The following is a 22,483-nucleotide window of genomic DNA, read 5'->3' as shown; positions in this document are numbered from 1 at the left end:
AATTTCGTTTTTGATTAAACTCCTGCATCTTTGATACTCTTCTGAGTTTTACATAGTATTGAGCTCTAAGTTTATATTGTGAGCTTCTTTGTCTTATTTGCACATTCCTTGGCATTTTTTTTGGAGGTCTCTAGGTTTGGAGATTGCTCCTTACAAAAAGTGTTCTGAAAGCATGACCAGGTCCAGCAGTGTCTCTCTTGTTAGATTTGTTATGTACTGATTCAAATATGTTGCTTTGAATGTATTTTAAGAATTGGAAGCACATTTATTCTTTAGATCCTATGTGTTGTGATGATGGTGCACTGAATTCTAGTATCAACATATTTCTCTGGTTTGATAGAGAATGATCTTCTTGAATCTATTGTGTCAATGAGTTGCCAGTTTTGGCCCTATGGTTATGCATACATGCTCAACAAAAACCAAACTCATTTCTACAGTATATCTTTATAATATGAATCTATGCACTTTGTTTCCTTCTGATGATTGTGGGAAATTCTTATCCATTCTCTATTCCAGTTAATGTAGTTTTCAAGGACAACTTTAAAAAAAAAAAAAATTCTATCAGAGAGGTAAGAAAATATTCCCCTTGCCTTACCCACTACTATTACTGAATGCCTTAAGGTCTCATCAGACATTTGACCAGATGCTGCTTTGTAAAATGAGATCTGAGCATGTCTTTTTTAAAAAAATAATCTTGATATTTTTCCTTTGCAGGAATTCCACGTGAAACTCCGAGTTTTGAAGCAGAGGCAAAAAGATCTAGTGCAAAAAGAAGTGGAACTGAAACAGTCGATACAAAAATTTGATAAATTCTTAAAGGTGAACGTTGCTTGTGCTGCCAGATCGTTCTGATCACTTTAACTGGGTGGAAAAGTCAGATGGCAATAATATTTCTAGAAAACAATAGATGAACTAAAATTTTAATTAATCAAGTGTTGGGATGAGTTTTTTTGTGAAGGCAGCCAAGATTCAATGTATGTGGGTGTGTGTATTTTTTAATATAGCACAGTCGAAGCCAATTCTGGCCATTGAGACCTGTGCTGTTCAAATACCCCTAATTATCCTACAACTCTGTTTTTGGAGGTTGGGTGGAAACCAGAGTACATGGAGGAAACCCACATGGGAGAATATACAAACTCATGCAGATAGTGGTAGATTCAATCCCGGGTCGTTGGTGCTGAAATAGTGGAGACCGCCAGTGGGCTGATATCGCCTCCAACCATGCATCTTGGCGCCTCACAGTTCGGCAGACAGCAACCTCCTTGGAAGAAGATCGCAGACCCCACCTCACTGACAAAAGACAAAGGAGGAAAAACCCAACCCCAACCAACCAATTTTCCATTGCAACCGCTGCAACCGTGCCTGCCTGTCCCACATCGGACTTGTCAGTCACCATCGATCCTGCAGCAGACGTGGACATACCCCTCCATAAATCTTCGTCCGCGAAGCCAAGCCAAAGAACCACTGCACCAAGAGTACTGCCATATAAAGTACATCACGAATTAAATGATGTTGAAAGTATCCATGGCCCTTTATAAATTTGTATTATTTATCAGTTACATCGTGTAAAGAAGTAGAGGGTAAGTGTGAAAGAATAAGTTTAACAAATATGCTTAACAAAGGGTTAATGAATTGAGTGAGAATATAGTTGCCTTGCAACATGGGTGAGAATGTAGGCCATTTCATGTTGGGCCCTCTGCCTTGAGACTGGTGATAAATGGGAACTTACCTTTCAGATAGCAGCCCTAAAAGGGTGCTCCAGCATCCCATTCATATCCAGAGGCGCCTCGTAGCGCCCTCCGGATCTGACGGAGGTGGGGCGACTGGTGCTATAGCGCCACCTATCATCAATATGTGATAGAGCAAAAACCGTCTTCCCTCCTCAGAATCCTCCATGCAGCTGAAACCACTCTATGGTTCCTAGAACAGTTTCAGCTGTGTGAGGGATTATGAGGAGGGAAGATGACCATAGCTCTGCCGCGTTTTGAGGCGCAGGAGAGTGGCCTCTAAAGCCAAAGCAGCCTGGTGTGGCTGTTCCAGCCCGCACTGGCTGCCCCCTGATGGTCCCCACTCCCCTGCCTGTTCCTGCTGCCCCAAAGGCTCCCCACCATCCCTGACTTGGAGGGAGAGGGGTGAGTAGGGAGATGGGTCGCGGGCTAACGGCATCATCACCTCGCCCCTAACCAGCCACTTAGCGCAGCTGTACATTCAGATAGATCAGCAGAGGGCTGCACCATGGAGATTATCCCTCTCGGAGAGGAGTTGGAATATGCAGTTCGGAGACCACCTCTGCACATTCAGAAAGGTAGGTGATTATGTGTTTTGGCAGAGTTTCTCTGCCTTTACATCCAGACTCTTGGACTATCTGAAATGGCCTTGTGACTGCCTTCTAACATGACCTTCCCTTTGCTGTAGAGAGATAGTAACCAAGGGCATCCTGTTTTTACCAGCTTGTCTGCAGACACCACCGTTTTGTTGTAAAAACAAAAATTACTAGCTGTGTGAAACTCATCTGAAACTCGTGGAGTCTCAATCAGACCCCTACCGGAAAAATTGGATCAATACAAGTTACTGAACTCTTTCTTTGAACCCCTCACTCCCACTAGCATTAACAAGGCTGAATAAAGGAAACTGCTGTATGCTTAATTGGTTCTGCTGTTAATTTTATTACAGCCCGGGCTGACTTTCACAGAAGTCCTGCAGATATGGATCTCGTCCAGTAGGCACAAAAGGATTAATAGGTGTGTGAATTAGGAGCGAGAGGGATTGCTCAAAGGCTAGCCGCAGCACAGTGGGACAAAAATAATCCAAGGTTAGAGGGAAGATAGACTGCTACTTTGGAAGCAGAATGGAGAGGATCAGAAAGGCATGAGGGTGGGGGGGAGATAAATTTATGAAAGACCGTACAAGTACTAGGTCAGAAAAGAGTGCTGCCCCGAACAATAATGGGCCAAAAATTCAGAAAGAAAGTCCGAAAGATAGTATGAATAAAACTGTTGTAAAATTGGGAAATGGAGTTAGAAAACCCAGAGAAAATAACATAAGCCAGAAGTTTTAAGAAATAATTGATCTGAATAAAGATTGCTTCCAAGGGGAGGAATAAGACACACAACGTGCGAGGGAGCAGATAAACCCATAGAATATGATCATGAATTTCTTTTACAAAAATACATAAATTTTCGATACAACAGTGTGCACAACATCCAAATAATGAATGGAAGCTGAAAGCAATTAATTGCCGGGTGAGTGTGATGTAGTTGGAATATAAATGCATGAAGATTAGGACATGCGGTTAAATACCACAGTATAATACCCCTTTTACACTTGGTGTGTGAACAACCCGTCTTTAAAGCCAGCTCGGGTCATTCACTTTGAACTAAGAAAAGCTGGACCAACGCGCCTTTTAGACAGGAGCTGCTGCAAAACACATCCCTTCTGATATTACCTACCTTGGTGGGTAATCCACAGGATGAAAATGACCCCTCCCCCCCCCCCCCCCACCCCCAAAATCCTGGTTTCATTCTGTTCACACAGGTAAGTGAAGCAGTTAAAAGGCAGTTAATTCCTGTTTTTTAATGACTGTAAAAAGGGGTTTAACAGAGAAATGGGAGAAGTGGGAGTTGGTTAGCTGTATTAATTAGAGATGAATTAATAATAAAAATAAGCATTATTCAGAATGCAATTCATAAAGATTGAAGTAAAGAAGAAGAAAATATCAATCAAATAGTGATACTCTATAGTGATACATAATAGGACAAATATTTAAGTCATTTCACATCATCAGTAAATATGTATAACAATGCGAATTTGATCATCCCTAATTAAACTGGTAAAAGGAAAAGGGAGTAGACTATGTTGCATACATTTCATTTTCACTCGGAGCAGAAGAGCCTATGGCTGGATCTAGTAATTTGAAATGAATCTGAGCAAATGAGAGAAATCAGTACAGGGAAATATTCAGTCAACAATCCCAGTATAACATTTAAACTAATGATTAAAGGTCAGAGCAAAGTTTTAATTGGTTGGAGGACATGATAAAGATGGACCAGATAAAGTTGAAGGATGGGGTGTAAATATTAATCAAACTAGAATAGCAGTGTAAGTATTTTAAAAGATTACAGAAAGCATCCAAGGTCAGGAGTGAAACCAGGTCACTGGAACTCTGGGAAAGTTTAATTAAATTTTAAATTTAGGAAGTTTAATTAATAATGAAACCAGATGAACTGAAACTAAAATAAAATGCATACTCTAACTTGTGTAGACAATTAAGAAAAGAATGACAATAAATAAAATCTGTATGGAAAAAAGAAGTCAGAGGTCTGTCAGAAAAGCATCTTAGTACATACCGTAATAATGTCTTACCTATTGAGGAGAAATATCGTGGTCGTGACAGTGAAACTGCTGAAGTGTTGAATAGTGTCTGTGCTCACTATTTACCAGGGAGACCCCCAATAGAAAGGTCTTCAGAGAAAAAGATTAGAAAAGCTGCCAAGACACTTACAATGAAAAGAGGGCAGAAAGGATACAGTAATGCTCTTGATTCAGATGGATTCTAGGTGGAGGAATTTGGGTTACAGGTGGTAGGTAAAAATTACCATAGGATTAGCAGTTACTCCTATATTCAGGAAGGGAGCTGTACAGAAATTTTGTACAAGATAGCTTACCGTTCTGGTAGCAACAATAATATGATCTTTACTCAGAGGTTCAGCGTAACATTGGGGTGGGACAGATGCACAGCCAGTAAAGCTGCTTTCCCAGAGTTCCAGTGACCTGGTTTCAGTCCTGACCTTGGATGCTTTCTGTCTAAAGTTTCCATGTTCACTCTATCTGCACGGGTTTCCATTGGTGCTGGAGTTCCTCCCTCATTTCCCAATGACCGATGGATTGATGTTAGTTAGCCAATGTAAATTGCACCTAGTCTACAAGTAAGAGGTAGAACCTGGGGAAGTTCAGGAAAGTTAAAAATAGAAGTAGTATACGATTAAATGTCGGGCACCTGCCACCACGTGAAACATTCAAAATGAAAAAAACTAAACCCATTTATGCGACTGCCAAGTAAGTGCAAGGGAAAGGAAGGAACAGGTGCTTCCACTGATGTGATCCAGAGTGAGTGGAGTTTAAACATGTATAGATCAGGTAGGACAAGGAGAGCAAGCTCTGAGATAACTAACTCTTTTCAGACTCATAGATGAGGGCGTGAAGGAGAGTGCTAAATGTGTTCTAGTGGTACCACTGTCGACCATAATTGTATTTGGAAGGAGTTGCAGTGTCTGAATTATTCCATTTTAAGTTTTGATTAAAATTGGTCATGAGTTGTTATACCTCTGTGATCTACTTATATTTGAATGCAACCTTAGCATTTGGTCTCCTTGTTGAATCCCCCTCTGATCTTGCTATAAAAGATTAACAGAGAGAGAGAAAAGCTTCAGACTGTTAAACTTTTCCACAGCAGACATTTCGCCTTTGTCAAGAAGTTTGGAGCCAACAACATTGAATATTCCGAAGTACTTTCGGATGTCACTCATGCAATTGCTTTTGGCGCCATTCCACTTTTTAATGATTGGGTGAAAACTCTTAATACTATCTCTCCCTTTGTATAGTTTTACCTTGGGGTCAATGAGTTTAGGTTGAAATTCTGGCCCCAAGAATTTTAAGCTGCTTTGGAAGACTTGTTTTTGGCCAGGTGAATGGAAGACCTGATGATACCAAGTTGCACATGGCAGCTTTCACTCTGGAAGGAATTTTGTGCCTCTTTTTAAATGGTTACTTGAATCAAGGCATTGGTCTATCATTGGATGTGGAATATCACAATTCCTTCTTATAATTGAAGGAATAAGACAGAGTAGATGTGGAATAGGACTGTCAATGGCCTGCATAATAAATGTGTAATCTTGGTCTCACGTGAAGTGTAACCTACTCAAAATATACGTTTATAAACATAAGAGTAATTGACTTAATATCTTTTATTGTCATTCTTTCCCAAGGAAAATGATGCCAAACGAATCAGAGCCAAGAATAAACAAGCTCATGAAGTTGAACTAATAAAGCAGAAAGAAAGAGATATTCTGAAATTAGAAAGGGAATTGGAAACTCTGACCATCAAGAGAGAAAAACTAAAGAAAAAGCTGGAGGCGAAGAGCATTTATCCAAAGTTTTTGGAGAAAGTAATCAAAATATCAAGTGAGGTAATGGGAAAAAAAAAGTAATGTTTTATACCAAATGATGCAAGTAGACCATGTTTGAAGAAATTCTTGCACTTCATTAGCACAACCAATGTACAAAAATGCTGAAAATTTTCAGAGCCCAAAATGATCAAAATACCAGCTGATACCAGAGCTGGGAGATGACTGAAGGCAGTATGAAAACAGTGGGCTACAAGTTTTAAAAAAAACAGGAGGGGGGGGAAAGCCTCAGCAGGCCAGATAGAATCCAGGGAAAGAGAAACTGAGTCAATGTTTTAGGTCAAAGGCACTTTGTCAGAGCTGGGAAAGAAAGAAAAATAAGTTGGTGTTCTTCAAGAATTTTCAAGAGAGTGGAGGGGATACAATTAAAGCCAAGTTGCTGAAGGATCAGGGTTGGATTATTCAATAATGAAAATGTCACGATTTTACTTAAGCTGTGGCTGACTGAAGGCATTGTTCCCCATTGTCTAATTCTTTTTCAAGTTTCAGAATATCAGGATGATAAACAGTCGATTTGAGGCTTTGTTTCATATGTATGACATGCTGTTCCAAAGATATCAAGAAAATCAAGAAACTATAAAGACAATGAAGACTGATCAAAATAACTTCATAAATGAAAAGAGCAATGAAAATATGAAATTCCAGAACATGCTGGCAGCACAGAAAATTCTTCTGGAAGCTGCTAGATCTAAAACTGTAAAATGGGTAGGTATTGGCTGGGAACTAAGCAACTTAACACATGCTATTCTCCTAAATTTAAGGTGAATTGCTCATGGTGAACACCAATTAATGATATTCATGGATGTGGGCAAGATTGGCTGTGATAGCAATAATAATCGCGTATATGACAATAATAATTCAATTTAAATAAAGTTTAACATGATTAGTGAGGGACCGGTACTTTTGCCCATAACATGGGTCTCATGCATATGGTGTTAATTTAGATTCCTGTATATGCTCCCATTTTAAATTTAATACTTTTTTTTAAAAAGATCAGCTTGCATATCAAATTTGTATGCAAATGCAACATCTTTATAATTTGAGCAGTTACTTGGAATGGCAAACTGTCATTTGTATTTGAAACTACCCCAAAATAATAGATTCTCTATCAGATACTGTATAGTGGTACTGTGAGAACCATAGAATGCTACAGTGCAGAAAACAGGCCCTTCTAGTCTGTGCCAGCCACTATTCTGCTAGTCCCATTGACCTGTTCCCACTCCATAACCCTCCAGACCTCTCCTGTCCATGTATCGATCCAATTTATTCTTAAAACTCAAGATCAAACCTGCATTCACCTCCTCAGATGGCAGCTCGTTCCACACTCACCACTCTCTGAGTGGAAAAACTTTCCTCTGATGTTCCCCCGAACCTTTCCTCTTTCAGCTTAAAACTATGGCCTCTTGTATATATCTCCCCCAATCTAAGTGGAAAAATCCTACTCTCATTCATTCTGTGTATGCCTCTCATAATCTTGTAAACCTCAAATCTCCCCTCGTTCTTCTTCGCTCCAAGGAATAAAGTCCTAACTTGTTTAATCTTCCCCTTTTACTCAACTTCTGAAGACTTGGCAACATCCAAGAAAATCTCTGCACTCTTTCAATCTTATTGATATCCTTCCTGTAGTTAGGCGACCAGAACTGCACTTAAGGAAAATAAATCTTCAGAATTATTATGAAAAGCTTACCTGATAAACTGAGATGGTTAACAAAACTGAAACCTTGTTTAAAAAAATTGCATCTCATTTATAAAGTTTGGATATGTGGGTGTGCAGCAAGTATTAATAAAGCCTGAATTTTTCAGGAACAGTTTTATGTAAAGGTACATGAGTGGTATTAAGTAGAAACCTAGAATGATTGTCGCACATGGTGCATTACAGATGGACTTGTGGAGTTGTCACTGGTACAGCAGCTGTACAGGTACCAAAAATTACAAGAAAACTTATAATTACATTTTATGGGACATTGTTCTCACTGTTTAGGGGTGTAAATAGATGGAGCAAATATTGCAAAGTTTGACAAAAGGCTGGAAGAAAGATCTTATTATGTAAGTTCTGGATATTTTTCTCATTTTAACAAAAGGAGGATTTTCATGTAGGGTGACTAGGCAGAGCTTAACTTGTGGAATGGTGCAATGGGGGAGACAATAAATACAAATTGTATAATCTCCAAAATGACAAAGCTAATTGGTTAAACTTCTGAGCTGTTTATGGAATAAAGGAAAGCTTTGATTACGTTCACTGTCGAAAGACTGCAGTAGGAAATTAGGGGAGCACAGTTAGCAAGATGGCTTGGTCAACGCTATTACAGTGCCAGCAAGCTGAATCGAATCTAGTGGTGTCTCTAAGGAGTTATCTGCATCGGTTGTCCTCCCCCCCCCCCCCCCCATTCCAAAGTCGTGGTTGGGTTAATTGGTCACATACATGTAATTAATCAGCGTGGGTTTGTGGGCCATAAGGGCCTGTTACTGCGCTGCCTCTCTAATAAAAATGCATTTTTTTTAAACAACAAGGAATCTGATATAATGGCATGTCTGACTTTGGAAAATATTAGATGTTCCACTACTGAAATGAATCTTAACTTTGTTTCTTTATGGGGTTCTTTTCTCAATTATTTTCAAAATTTGTAAGATTAACTATTTTCTGGTTTATGGTCCCATAACCTTATTTTTTTTATTATCAGCCAATAGCTTCTGTAGGGTGGGGTTAGATAAGTAAAATAGTAATTTAGTGTTTTTTTTCCCACCACTTCATTTTAATTTAACATAGGTTTCAACATCTTCTGTATTATTTTAAGATTTGTTAATATTCTGTTTTATTCCCATGTAACATGTATACACTGAAACTAATAAAAATGTTGGAAGAGAAAAATAAGACAGAAAATCCCCGTTAATTTACCTTTGCTTGGCTATTTAGGAGTGAAGTCAGGAATCATTTAACCAAACAATTGCTATACCAATTCAGTCAAAAGTGGAGTGTTGAGTGAAGTTGTTAGCAAATTTGGAGTATGCAAATGAAGTGTAATCAGCCACATTCTAGTTGTGACTGGCATATTCCAATCAAATAATAAGCCAAAGGTCAAGATTGCCTGAATAAACTATACACTGCTGTGATAGTACAGATCTATCACCAATGTACATAGTGTATATAGTTACTGTATCTAGACAGTGCTTACAGCGATTGGCTGAGAGCTAAGCCACACCTATTGTCTGGGCCTTAAAGGGTTGTGTCCCTAGCCAGGTCGGATCATTCCGGACTGGTCGGCCACCTGTGAAGAGCTCCGGTCTTTTGCTAATAAAAGCCTTGGTTTGGATCAACAAGTCTTTGGTTCTTTCGACGAGCTCTACAACTGCCCAGATAGTAAGGTGAAAATCTAAACAAGGTTGTCAATTTGCACTCATGAAGGAGTTTACCTGCATTTTTGTACACAGTAAAAGCCGATGGTCAGGAAGTTGCTGTGTGAATTGGCAGTTCCATTGGTAAATTGACAAAAGATGCCACAAGCAAAACATGGGAGGTTGTGAGACTTAATTGATCCACACTCTCCAAACATCCTAAATTTTTGCCAATCAGAACTGAAATTTTATTTTAAAATTCTGACAGGGATGAAGGGGAGAGATTGAATCATCTGGGATTGTACTCACTAGAATTTAGAAGAATGAGTGGGGATCTTACAGGAATTTATAAAATTATGAAAGACATAGTTAAGATAGAGATAAGAGTTGTTTCCATTGGTGGGGGAGACTAGAACTAGGGGACATAGCCTCAAGATTCAGGGTAGAAGATTTAGGATGCAAATAAGGAGGAACTGCTTTTCCAGTAGTAAATCTGGAATTCACTGCCCATTGAACCAGTGGAGGTGACCTCAGTACTCAGTAAATATAAAGGGATTATGAGGAAAAGGCAGGTAGGTGGAAATGGGCCTATCATCAGATCAGCCATGATCACATTGAATGGCAGAACAGGCTTGACGGGCTGGATGGCCGATTCCTGCTCTTATTTTTTTTTGTAATTCTTTATTTATCGCACTATGAACCATTTCAACCAATATATTTACAGATCCATTTCTTTAAATATTCACAGTGACATTTTCTTTGTTTCCCCCATCCCTCCTTTCCCCCGTCCCACCCCCTCCAAAAACAGTAAATACTGAACATATAAAATACAATAAAACAATATCTTTATACAAAAGGAATACAAATAAAAAAGACGTATCATCTACTTATTCACATTAAATCTGATCGTGTTTATCTTTATCATTTTAGGTGGTGGTGGTCCGAAGCCTGCTCTTCCATATATGGTTCCCAGGTTTTTTCAAACATTGTAACTTTGTCTTTTAAATTATATGTGATTTTTTTTTCCCAATGGGTTACACTTAAACTTGGTTATATATTCCGTTAATGTTTATAGTCATTTAGTCCAAAGTGGCCATCTTATATCTTTATTTTCACTTCTTTTCCGCCTCTTCACCACCTCCATCCCCTTTTTTCCATTACTGATTTTTGTTTTCCTTTTTAATCTCAATATATGACAATGTACTTAAGACATGAAATACCCCAACAATCCCCATAAGCAATAACCCTTTAACCCCAAATGAACCTCCCCTCCTTGGATTGCCCCTTGTCCCTTGATGGCAACCACAACTTCCCTTTCCATTCGGTTTGTGAACTTACTCGCAAGTGTCAACCGATTTCGCAGTGACCCTTATTCTCACCCCCAGCCTCCCCAGAGAACACTATTTTCCTATACATATAACAAAGCTCTTTTTTCCCTTCTTCCCCTTCTCTTATCCATCTTTAAATCTTTATATATACATTATCTTTACTTTATATTTTTACATATTTTTGTATATTTTCTTGCCGGTCATCCTTCTTGTCACTCCTCCTCCTCTCGTCTCCTGTCCTGCAAATGTTCAGCAAATTCTTGGGCTTTCTTTGGGTGTGAGAACAGTCTATTCCGTTCCCCAGGAATGAATACTTCGAGTACTGCTGTATGTCTTAATATAAAGTTATATCCTTTCTTCCGTAAAATTGTTTTCACCGTTTTGAATTCCTTCCTCTTTAAAAGTTCAAAGCTTATGTCCGGGTAAAAAAAAATATTTTTTGTCCCTTATATTTCAACGGCTTATGGTCTTCTCTAACTTTCTTTCTTGCCTGCTCCAGTATGTTTTCTCTTGTCATATATCTTAAAAGTTTTACCAATATGGATCTCAGTTTTTGATGTGGTGGTGATTTTGGTACAAGTGCTCTATGCGCCCTTTCGATTTCTATTTCTTCTTCTTCATCTGTATCTGTCATTCCCACATTTTCTACGTATCCGTGTATCTTCATCCTTCTCTGGTGAGCTGCTTCTGTATCCATGCTGGGCCTCCAGCTGCTGTGTCTCCTGCTGTTGGGCCCCCTGCTGCAGGCTGCTGGGCCTCCTGCCACAGGTCATCCCCCCTGCTGGTTGCTCCGTTGCCGCTCACCCTCTTCCAGCCCTTCATTCTCTTTCTCACCACTCATTTTCTTTCTTGCTTTCTTCCCCCAGCCGAAAGCCCCGATACTGGGCATTTCTCAGCTGGCCGCTCATAGGAACATATGAACATAGGAAGTAGGAACAGGAGTAGGCCAAAAACGGCCCATCGAGCCTGCTCCGCCATTCAATACGATCATGGCTGATCTAATTTATGACCTAACTCCACCTACCTGCCTTCTCCCCATAAACCCTAATTCCTCTATCATGTAAAAATTTATCTAACTGAATTTTAAATATGTTTAATGAGGCAGCCTCAACCACTTCCCTGGTTAGAGAATTCTAAACATTCACTACTCTCTGGGGAAAAACTATTTTTCCTCATCTCTGTCCTAAATCTACTCCCCCGAATCTTGAGACTGTGTCCTCTCATTTCAGTTTCCCCGGGCAGCTCAAAAAACCTTCCTACATCTATCCTATCCATACCCTTCATAATCCTATATGTTTCTATAAGATCTCCTCTCATTCTTCTGAACTCGAGCGAATACAATCCTAGACGATTTAATCTTTCATCATAAGTCAACCCCTTCATCCCAGGGATCAATCTAGTAAACCTCCTCTGGACCGTCTCCAAAGCCAGTATATCCTTCCTCAAATATGGAGACCAGAACTGGACACAGTACTCCAGGTGTGGTCTCACCAGTACCTTATACAGTTGCAACATTACCTCCCTACTCCTGAATTCAATTCCTCTAGCGATGAAGGCCAACATTCCATTTGCCTTCTTAATAACCTGCTGCACCTGCAACCTAACTTTTTGCGATTCATGCACAAGCACTCCCAAGTCCCTCTGCACAACAGCATGCTGTAGTTTTTCGCCCTTTAAATAATATTCAGCTCTTTTATTTTTCTTGCCAAAGTGGATAACCTCACACTTACTAACATTGTACTCCATCTGACAGACCTTTGCCCACTCATCCAGCTTACCTATATCCCTCTGCAGACTCTCCACATCCTCATTACAATTTGCTCTTCCACTCAATTTGGTGTCATCCGCAAACTTGGCTACACCACATTTTGTCCCCTCTTCCAAGTCATCAATGTAAATGATGAACAGTTGTGGGCCTAACACTGACCCCTGCGGCACTCCACTTACCACTCTCTGCCAACCTGAAAAACTCCCATTTATCCCGACTCTGCCTCCTGTCACACAACCAATTTTCAATCCAGGCCAATGTACTTCCCCGGACTCCACTTTCCTGTAACTTACTGAGAAGTCTCTTGTGCGGCACCTTATCAAACGCTTTCTGGAAATCCAAATATACCACATCAACCTGTTCCTCTCTATCCACCGCACCCATTATATCCTCAAAGAATCCTAACAAGTTTGTCAAACAAGATCTTCCCTTTCTAAAACCATGATGCATCTGCCTGATTGAACCCTTACGTTCCAAAAGTTTCACTATTTCATCTTTAATGACAGCTTCAAGCATTTTTCCAACTACAGACGTCAAGCTAATTGGCCGATAATTTCCAGTCTTCTGCCTTCTTAAAAAGTGGCGTGACATTTGCTGTCTTCCAGTCTGCCGGGACCTGCCCAGAATCCAAGGAATATGTCCACCAATGCATCAACTATAACTTCTGCCATTTCCTTCAGAACCCTTGGATGCATATCATCAGGACCAGGTGATTTGTCTGGGTTTAGTCCCATTAGTTTCTCCATCACTACTTCCTTTGTAACAACTATTTTATCAAGGCCCTCCCCAACATTCGCATCCTTAACTCCGCACTTGGGCATGCTGGACGTGTCTTCCACCATGAAGACTGACACAAAATATTTGTTTAATGCCTCGGCCATTTCCTCATTTTTTGCTACCAGTTTTCCTTTCTCATCCTCCAAGGGTCCTATGTTAACTCTGGCCACCCTCTTCCGTTTTATATATTTATAAAATTTTTTGCTTTCTGTTTTTATATTTTGTGCCAATTTACTTTCATAATCCTTTTTCCCCATTTCTTATTACCTGCTTTGTAACCCCTTGTTGTCTCTTATCTTTATATTTAAATCTTGTTCCCATTTTTGTTTAGTTTTACCATTTGTTTCCTCATTCTCCTTTTCTTGCAGTTTAATATACATATTTGTTATAAATCTTTTGATTAACATTGTATCTGTAATCACATATTCAAGGTTACTTCCCTCTGGTAAACTCAAATTGCTTCCTAATTTATCTTTCAAGTAGGATCTCAGTTGGTAATATGCCAGCACTGTATCTCCAGTTATATTGTACTTATCTCTCATTTGTTCAAAGGATAAGAATCTACTTCCTGAAAAACAATTTTCTATTCTTTTAATCCCTTTTTTTTCCCATTTTCTAAAGGAAAGGTTGTCTATTGTAAAAGGGAGTAACTTATTTTGCGTCAATATTAGTTTTGGTATTTGATAATTTGTTTTATTTCTTTCTACCTGAATCTTCTTCCATATATTGAGGAGATGGTGTAATACTGGAGAAGTTCTATGTTGTACCAATTTTTCGTCCCATTTATATAATATGTGTTCAGGTATCTTTTCCCCTATTTTATCTAATTCTAGTCTCGTCCAGTCTGGTTTTTCCCTTGTTTGATAAAAATCTGATAGGTACCTTAATTGTGCGGCTCTATAATAATTTTTTGAAGTTTGGCAATTGTAAGCCTCCTTGTTTATTTCTTCTTTGGCTTGGCTTCGCGGACGAAGATTTATGGAGGGGGTAAAAAGTCCACGTCAGCTGCAGGCTCGTTTGTGGCTGACCAGTCCGATGCGGGACAGGCAGACACGATTGCAGCGGTTGCAAGGGAAAATTGGTGGGTTGGGTGTTGGGTTTTTCCTCCTTTGCCTTTTGTCAGTGAGGTGGGCTCTGCGGTCTTCTTCAAAGGAGGCTGCTGCCCGCCAAACTGTGAGGCGCCAAGATGCACGGTTTGAGGCGTTATCAGCCCACTGGCGGTGGTCAATGTGGCAGGCACCAAGAGATTTCTTTAGGCAGTCCTTGTACCTTTTCTTTGGTGCACCTCTGTCACGGTGGCCAGTGGAGAGCTCGCCATATAATACGATCTTGGGAAGGCGATGGTCTTCCATTCTGGAGACGTGACCCATCCAGCGCAGCTGGATCTTCAGCAGCGTGGACTCGATGCTGTCGACCTCTGCCATCTCGAGTACCTCGACGTTAGGGGTGTGAGCGCTCCAATGGATGTTGAGGATGGAGCGGAGACAACGCTGGTGGAAGCGTTCTAGGAGCCGTAGGTGGTGCCGGTAGAGGACCCATGATTCGGAGCCGAACAGGAGTGTGGGTATGACAACGCCTCTGTATACGCTTATCTTTGTGAGGTTTTTCAGTTGGTTGTTTTTCCAGACTCTTTTGTGTAGTCTTCCAAAGGCGCTATTTGCCTTGGCGAGTCTGTTGTCTATCTCATTGTCGATCCTTGCATCTGATGAAATGGTGCAGCCGAGATAGGTAAACTGGTTGACCGTTTTGAGTTTTGTGTGCCCGATGGAGATGTGGGGGGGCTGGTAGTCATGGTGGGGAGCTGGCTGATGGAGGACCTCAGTTTTCTTCAGGCTGACTTCCAGGCCAAACATTTTGGCCGTTTCCGCAAAGCAGGACGTCAAGCGCTGAAGAGCTGGCTCTGAATGGGTAACTAAAGCGGCATCATCTGCAAAGAGTAGTTCACGGACAAGTTTCTCTTGTGTCTTGGTGTGAGCTTGCAGGCGCCTCAGATTGAAGAGACTGCCATCCGTGCGGTACCGGATGTTTATACCATTCTGTTAATTTATCTAGTGCTATTCTCGGTTTCCCCCCTCTCCATAAAAATTTCCTTATTATTTTCTTTAACTCTTTGAAGAATTTTTCTGTCAGTTGTATTGGCAATGCCTGAAATAAGTATAGTGTCCTTGGGAAAAATGTTCATTTTAATACAGTTTATCCTTCCTATCAGTGTTAGTGGTAGCTCTTTCCAATGCTCTAAATCGTCCTGTAATTTTTTCATTAGTGGATTGTAATTGAGTTTATATAATTGGCCTAGATTTTTGTTTATTTGCACACCTAGGTATCTTATTGCCTGCATTTGCCATCTGAATGGGGATTCCTCCTTAAATTTTGAGAAATCCGCGTTATTCATAGGCATTGCTTCACTTTTATTTACGTTTATCTTGTATCCCGACACTTCTCCATATTCCTTCAATTTCTTATATAGTTCTTTTATTGATAGTTCTGGTTCTGTTAAGTACACTATCACATCATCCGCAAATAGACTGATTTTATATTCCCTGTCTTTTATTTTTATTCCTTTTATATTATTATCTATTCTTATCGATTCTGCTAGTGGTTCTATAGCTAGCACAAACAATAATGGTGATAGTGGGCATCCCTGCCGCGTTGACCTGCTTAAGTTAAATTGCTTTGATACATGTCCATTTACTGTCACTTTCGCTAACGGTCCCTTATATAATGCTTTAATCCAATTAATATATTTCTCCGGTAAACTGAATTTTTGCAATACTTTGAACAAGTAATTCCATTCTACTCTGTCGAAGGCCTTCTCTGCGTCTAAAGCAACTGCTACTGCCGGTGCTTTATTTCCTTCTACTGCATGAATTAAGTTAATAAATTTACAAATATTGTCTGTTGTGCGTCTTTTTTTGATAAATCCAGTTTGGTCTAAATTTACCATTTTCGGTACCTGTTCTGCTAATCTGTTTGCTAATAGTTTAGCTATTATCTTATAATCTGTGTTTAGCAGAGATATTGGTCTATATGACGCTGGTGAGAGTAGATCTTTCCCTTGTTTTAGTATCACTGTAATTATTGCTGTTTTACATGAATCTGGTAAGTTTTGTGTCTCATCAATCTGGTTGATTACATCCAGGAGGGGCGGTATTATTAGATCTTTAAATGTTTTGTAGAATTCTATTGGGAGTCCATCCTCTCCTGGTGTCTTATTATTTGGTAATTTTTTTATTATCTCTTGTATTTCTACTGTCCAAATGGTTCTGTTAATTTATTTTGTTCCTCTATTTGTAGTTTTGGTAGTTCAATTTTAGTCAAAAATTCATCTATTTTCCCTTCTTTCCCTTCGTTTTCAGTTCGGTATAATTGTTCATAGAATTCTCTGAAGTTTTCCTTAATTTCTTTTGGATTATATGTAATTTGTTTGTCTTTTTTCCTTGTTGCCAATACCATTTTCTTAGTTTGCTCTGTCTTAAGCTGCCATGCTAAGATTTTGTGTGTTTTTTCACCTAGTTCATAATATTTCTGTTTTGTCTTCATTATATTCTTCTCCACCTTATATGTTTGTAATGTTTCATATTTTATTTTTTTATCCGCCAATTCTCTTCTTTTGGTTGTATCTTCCTTTATTGCTAATTTTTTTTCTATGTTTATTATTTCCCTTTCCAACTGCTCTGTTTCCTGATTATAGTCCTTTTTCATCTTGGTTGCATAACTTATTATTTGTCCTCTAATGAATGCTTTCATTGCGTCCCATAGTATAAACTTATCTTCCACTGATTCCGTATTTACTTCAAAGTACATTTTTAATTGTTTTTCAATAAATTCTCTAAAATCCTGTCTTTTAAGTAGCATGGGGTTTAATCTCCATCTATACATTCTTGGAGGGATGTCCTCTAGCTTTACTGTCAGTATTAAGGGTGAATGGTCCGATAGCATTCTCGCTTTATATTCTGTTTTTCTTACTCTATCCTGCATACTAGCTGATAACAAAAATAGGTCTATTCTTGAGTATGTTTTATGTCTAGTCGAGTAGTATGAGTATTCCTTTTCTTTTGGGTTTTGTTTCCTCCATATGTCCACAAGTTTCATTTCTTGCATTGATTTAATTATAAATTTGGTTACTTTGTTCTTCCTGTTAATTTTTTTCCCCGTTTTATCCATATTTGGATCCAAATTCAGATTGAAATCCCCTCCTATTAGTATGTTCCCTTGCGTATTAGCTACCTTCAAAAAGATATCTTGCATAAACTTTTGATCTTCTTCGTTAGGTGAATATATATTAAGTAGATTCCAAAGCTCCGAATATATCTGACATTTTATCATAACATATCTCCCTGCTGGATCTATTATTTCCTCTTCTATTTTAAATGGCACATTTTTGCTAATTAATATAGCCACTCCTCTTGCTTTTGAATTATACGATGCTGCTGTTACATGTCCTACCCAATCTCTCTTTAATTTCTTGTGCTCCAATTCTGTTAAGTGTGTTTCTTGGACAAATGCTATATCTATTTTTTCCTTTTTCAGTAAATTTAGTAGTTTCTTCCTTTTAATTTGGTTATGTATTCCATTAATATTTAAAGTCATATAGTTCAGCGTAGCCATTTTATATTTTGTTTATCTTCTCTTTCCGTTTTTCCATCATTACCTTTCCTCCTTTTCCATTTCTGTTTTCTTATTTTCAACTCTTTACCAGACAACATTCCTACAACATCCAACATTTTCCTTATTCTCCTATTTCTATCTTCTTTATCCCCAATCTCCCCTTCCCCTCCTGAGTTGTCCTTTATCCCTTGTCGGACAACCACATCTCCCCTCTCCATTTGGATTTGCGAATCCACTCGCAAGCGTCAACTGATTTTGCAGTGACCGCTCTTTTCCCCCACCCAGCCCCCCCCAGAAAAGATTTCACTTTTCATATGTCACAAAGGTCACTCTTTTAATTCCCTCCTTATTCTCTCTATTCCTTTACCTTCCCTTATTAATTCTTGTCTATACTATCTATGTTTTCCTCTAATTACAGATACTTTCACGTATGCCCATTGTCTCTATTCACTCTTATACCTCTTTACCCGCATACATATCAATTGTGGTCATTTTTACCCTCATTACCCGTCTTCATCCCTCAGTCTATTTTTGTCTTTACCCACATACATATCAATCGTGATCATTTTTACTCTCATTACCCGTCTTCATCCCTCAGTCTATTTTTGTAATTGTTCTGCAAATTTTCGTGCTTCTTCTGGATCCGAGAACAGTCTGTTTTGTTGTCCTGGAATAAATATTTTCAATACCGCAGGATGCTTCAGTGTAATTTTATATCCTTTCTTCCATAAAATCGCCTTTGCTGTATTGAACTCTTTTCTCTTCTTTAGGAGTTCAAAACTTATATCTGGATAAATGAAGATTTTTTGCCCTTTATACTCCAGTGGTTTGTTGCCCTCTCTTACTTTTTCCATTGTCTTCTCCAGTACCTTTTCTCTTGTAGTATATCTTAGGAATTTTACTACAATAGATCTTGGTTTTTGTTGTGGTTGTGGTTTAGGGGCCAATGCTCTATGTCCCCTTTCTATTTCCATTTCTTGCTGTAGTTCTGGACATCCTAGGGCCTTAAGGATCCATTCTTTTATAAACTCCCTCATATTCTTGCCTTCTTCATCTTCCTTAAGGCCCACTATCTTTATGTTATTTCTTCTGTTATAATTTTCCATTATATCTATTTTTTGAGCTAGTAATTCTTGTGTCTCTTTTGTTTTTTTATTAGATTCCTCCAATTTCTTTTTTAAGTCTTCTACCTCCATTTCTGCTGCTATTGCCCGTTCTTCCATCTTGTCCATTTTTTTCCCCATTTCTGTTAAGGTCATATCCATTTTATTTATTTTCTTTTCTGTGTTGTTTATTCTTCTTCTTAAATCATTGAATTCCTGTGTTTGCCATTCTTTAAATGACTCCATGTATCCTCTAACAAGAGCAAGTATATCCTTTACCTTGCCTTTCCCTTTATCTATTTCACTGTATTCTTCCTCTTCTTCTTCCTTTGGGTTGGCCATCTGTTGTTTCTTTGATGCCCTTTCCTCCTCTTCTTTCTTGTTTCCATTGTCTTCTGTGGTCTCTTCTTGCTGCAGGTGTTCTGCAGCTGTCGTTGCCGGCTGTGGAGATCGACTCCCCAGCTGGTCCCCCCTCCCGTCGGTGTGTTTTTTTTCATGCGCATCGCGCATGCGCGAGGAGTCGCGCATGCGTGGTTGAGCACTTTTATTCGGCTCTGTGAGCCATTGTTGTAGTTCTTTTTCTACCGACCTGAGGTAGTGGGCTCCTCTCTCCACAGCGGGCCTCTTCGGACAGGTAAGGCCTTCACCTTTTTCCTCCGTTGTCTTCTCTTCCTCTCTTCTTTCCGTTGATTTTGATTTTTCTCCTTTTGTCTCCATCTTCTTTCCACCTTTATACTCACTTTAACTTGTATTTCTGTGCCTTTGTATTTTCTCTTGTTTTTCCCGACTTTTCTGAAGAGGGCTGGAGTTCACCGTCCGGCCACTACTCCATCACGTGACTCCTCCCCCTTGTTGTCTCTTAAAGTTTTCCCAATCTTCCAGTTTCCCATTGCTCTTTGCAGCTTTGTACACCTGCACCTTCAATTTTATACTCTCCTTTATTTCCTTTGTTAACCACGGTTGATTTTTCCCTCTCTTGCTGCCCTTTTTCCTAACCGGAATATATTTTTGTCGAGCATTACAAAATATTTCTTTTAAAATCTTCCACTGTTCCTCAACTGTTTCATCAATTAGCTTGTGCTCCCAGTCCACTCCGCCCAATTCCTCCCTCATCCTATGGTAGTCACCCCTGTTTAAGCATAATATATTAGTTTTAGATCTATTTCCCCTTCCATCTGAATGAGAAATTCAATCATACTATGATCATTATTTCCCAGATGGTCTCTATTACATCATTTACTCTACCTATCTCATTGCACAACACTAGATCCAGGAGAGCATTTTCTCTTGTGGGTTCCTTAACATGCTGGTCAAGAAAGCTATCGCGGATGCATTCTATGAAGTCCTCTTCTAGACTCCCACAACCAACTTGATTTTCCCAATCTATATGGAAGTTAAAGTCCTCAGCTGAGTCCCCCTCCCGCCGGCGTTAACCTTTTCTTTTACTTGCGCGCCTCTTGGCTCTGAGAGCCATTTTTGAAGTCCACCAGTCGGGAGAACACCGCTCTTCTCCACGGTGGCTCTCTGCTCCGACGTGCAGGTAAGGCCTTCTTTCTTCTCCAGTGATTTTCCTTCTTCCCTTTTCTCTGTTATTTTTACTTTTTCTCTGTTAGGTGCCATCTTCTGTCTCTCTCTGTAACTTTATCTTTCTCTTCCTATATTTTATGTTTATTGAGATCTGTTTTTTCAAACTTTTTTTTTCTTTTCTCTGGTTCCACTCGACCAGCCACTACTCCATTATGTGACTCCCCCTCCTGCTCTTATTTCTTATGACATTGCATTTGATGCTCTTTCCTGTTTCAATATTTTTATTAAATTTTGAAATAATAATACATGAAGTAGAAGCCATATTTATCTAAATATAAAGAGGTAATAAGGAAAAGGAACTGTACAAAATAAAGACTTGTACAAGAAAAGCTGTTACATATAAACTAGATATCATAATCAAACAAAAAAGGAAGTAATCATTTATCAATTATAACATGACTAATTGAAAAAAAATTAAAAAGTAAATTAATACTATATTACAAATTCTACCCCTTTCCCTTCTGAAGTTATTTGGTAAATACATACAATTTCACTACCATTTAAAAAAAAAAAAAAATACACACAAACTCATAAGACAAGGACCAAATGATCTTATAGATTATTTTTAAAAATTAATAAAAGGACCCTATAAACTTGAAAAGTTTAAATCCATTACATTAGAGGAAAATCTGATTTTTTTCCCCCAAAGTTAAACATGCCATCATTTCATACAACCATTGAGTGTGAGTAAGAGGGGCAGCATCTTTCCATCTCATCAATATTGATCAGCTAGCAATAAGGGAACCGAGAGACTACATGGGATTGAGAGACAGTTAATTTCAAATCAATTACCTGAGTTGATCCAAAAAGAGATTTTATAGGATTAGGTATAAGATTTACATTAAGAACTAAAGATAAGGTGTGAAAGACATCTTCCCAAGATTCAAAGAAATATTAGGATAAAATTTAGCCATTTGAACTTTAGAAAAGTAGGCTCGATGTACTACCTTAAATTGTAGAAGTGAATGATGGGCACATAAAGAGGAGGAATTTACCTAATTTAAGACAGAATCCCATGTAGTATCTGAGAATGAGAGCTGAAAATCTTGCTCCAATAATTTCATAAATCCTATCTAAGGAGTTATTCCAAGAGATTAATAGTAAATCATATATACTGGATATCCAGTTTTTTGATTTTGACTCCATTTAAAATTATAAATCATCCCTATTGCATGTATAGCAAGGTCCTGAGGAAGTCTCAACAATGATGATTTTTTAAAAAACTGCTAATTTGTAAGTATCTGCCTGTCCCGCATCGGACTTGTCAGCCACAAACGAGCCTGCAGCTGACGTGGACTTTTACCCCCTCTATAAATCTTCGTCCGCGAAGCCAAGCCAAAGAAGAATAAAGAAGAAGAAATAAATGATACTTGGGTAATTGAAATTTAAAATGAAGTTAAATTATTGTGATTAAATATATCTTGTAAAGATAGGATACCCAACTTAAATTGATCATGAAAAGCAGAATCTTGTACCAAAGGTGGAAAAAAATGTAAATAAATAATACAGGCCTCCCGGCAAACGCTCAGGTACGGAGCTTGGAGATGTGACTCTGATCCACACTCTTCAACAGCAGCTGCGATGCCTAAATGTGCCGATGGCCACTCAAATTTTTGAAAACAAATAAATAAAAAAGAAAAAATATATAGGGTTAGTAAGTAAAAATCTATGAAATACAAAAGAGATTCGAAATTGAAACCAAATTCTCAAAGTATGTTTAACAACAAATTTATCATTTAATTTGGAAGCCAAAAAAAAGGCTCCATGTATGGAAATAGAATATTTTTTAGTAGAATT

At 38.7% G+C, this 22,483-nt stretch overlaps 1 protein-coding gene and 1 long non-coding RNA gene across 2 annotated transcripts in view; one reads left to right on the top strand and one right to left on the bottom strand.

Moving 5' to 3' along the window:
* Positions 1 to 22,483, bottom strand: part of LOC138761299 (uncharacterized) — a 217,453-nt gene that overhangs the window by 61,090 nt on the left and 133,880 nt on the right. The window lies entirely within an intron of this gene.
* The window catches only part of cfap73 (cilia and flagella associated protein 73), a 55,272-nt gene that overhangs the window by 21,403 nt on the left and 11,386 nt on the right, over positions 1 to 22,483 (top strand). The window contains exons 3-5 of the mRNA XM_069933197.1: positions 715 to 819; positions 5,985 to 6,185; positions 6,666 to 6,887. Coding sequence (XP_069789298.1) covers positions 715 to 819; positions 5,985 to 6,185; positions 6,666 to 6,887 — 528 coding nt within the window. The remainder of the gene's footprint in view (positions 1 to 714; positions 820 to 5,984; positions 6,186 to 6,665; positions 6,888 to 22,483) is intronic.

This window comes from Narcine bancroftii, chromosome 4 (assembly GCF_036971445.1).
Source record: "Narcine bancroftii isolate sNarBan1 chromosome 4, sNarBan1.hap1, whole genome shotgun sequence".
In the NCBI taxonomy this organism is placed as follows: Eukaryota; Metazoa; Chordata; class Chondrichthyes; order Torpediniformes; family Narcinidae; genus Narcine; species Narcine bancroftii.
The sequence above is the reverse complement of the archived record's forward strand: the minus strand, read 5'-3'. Positions and strand labels throughout refer to the sequence as shown.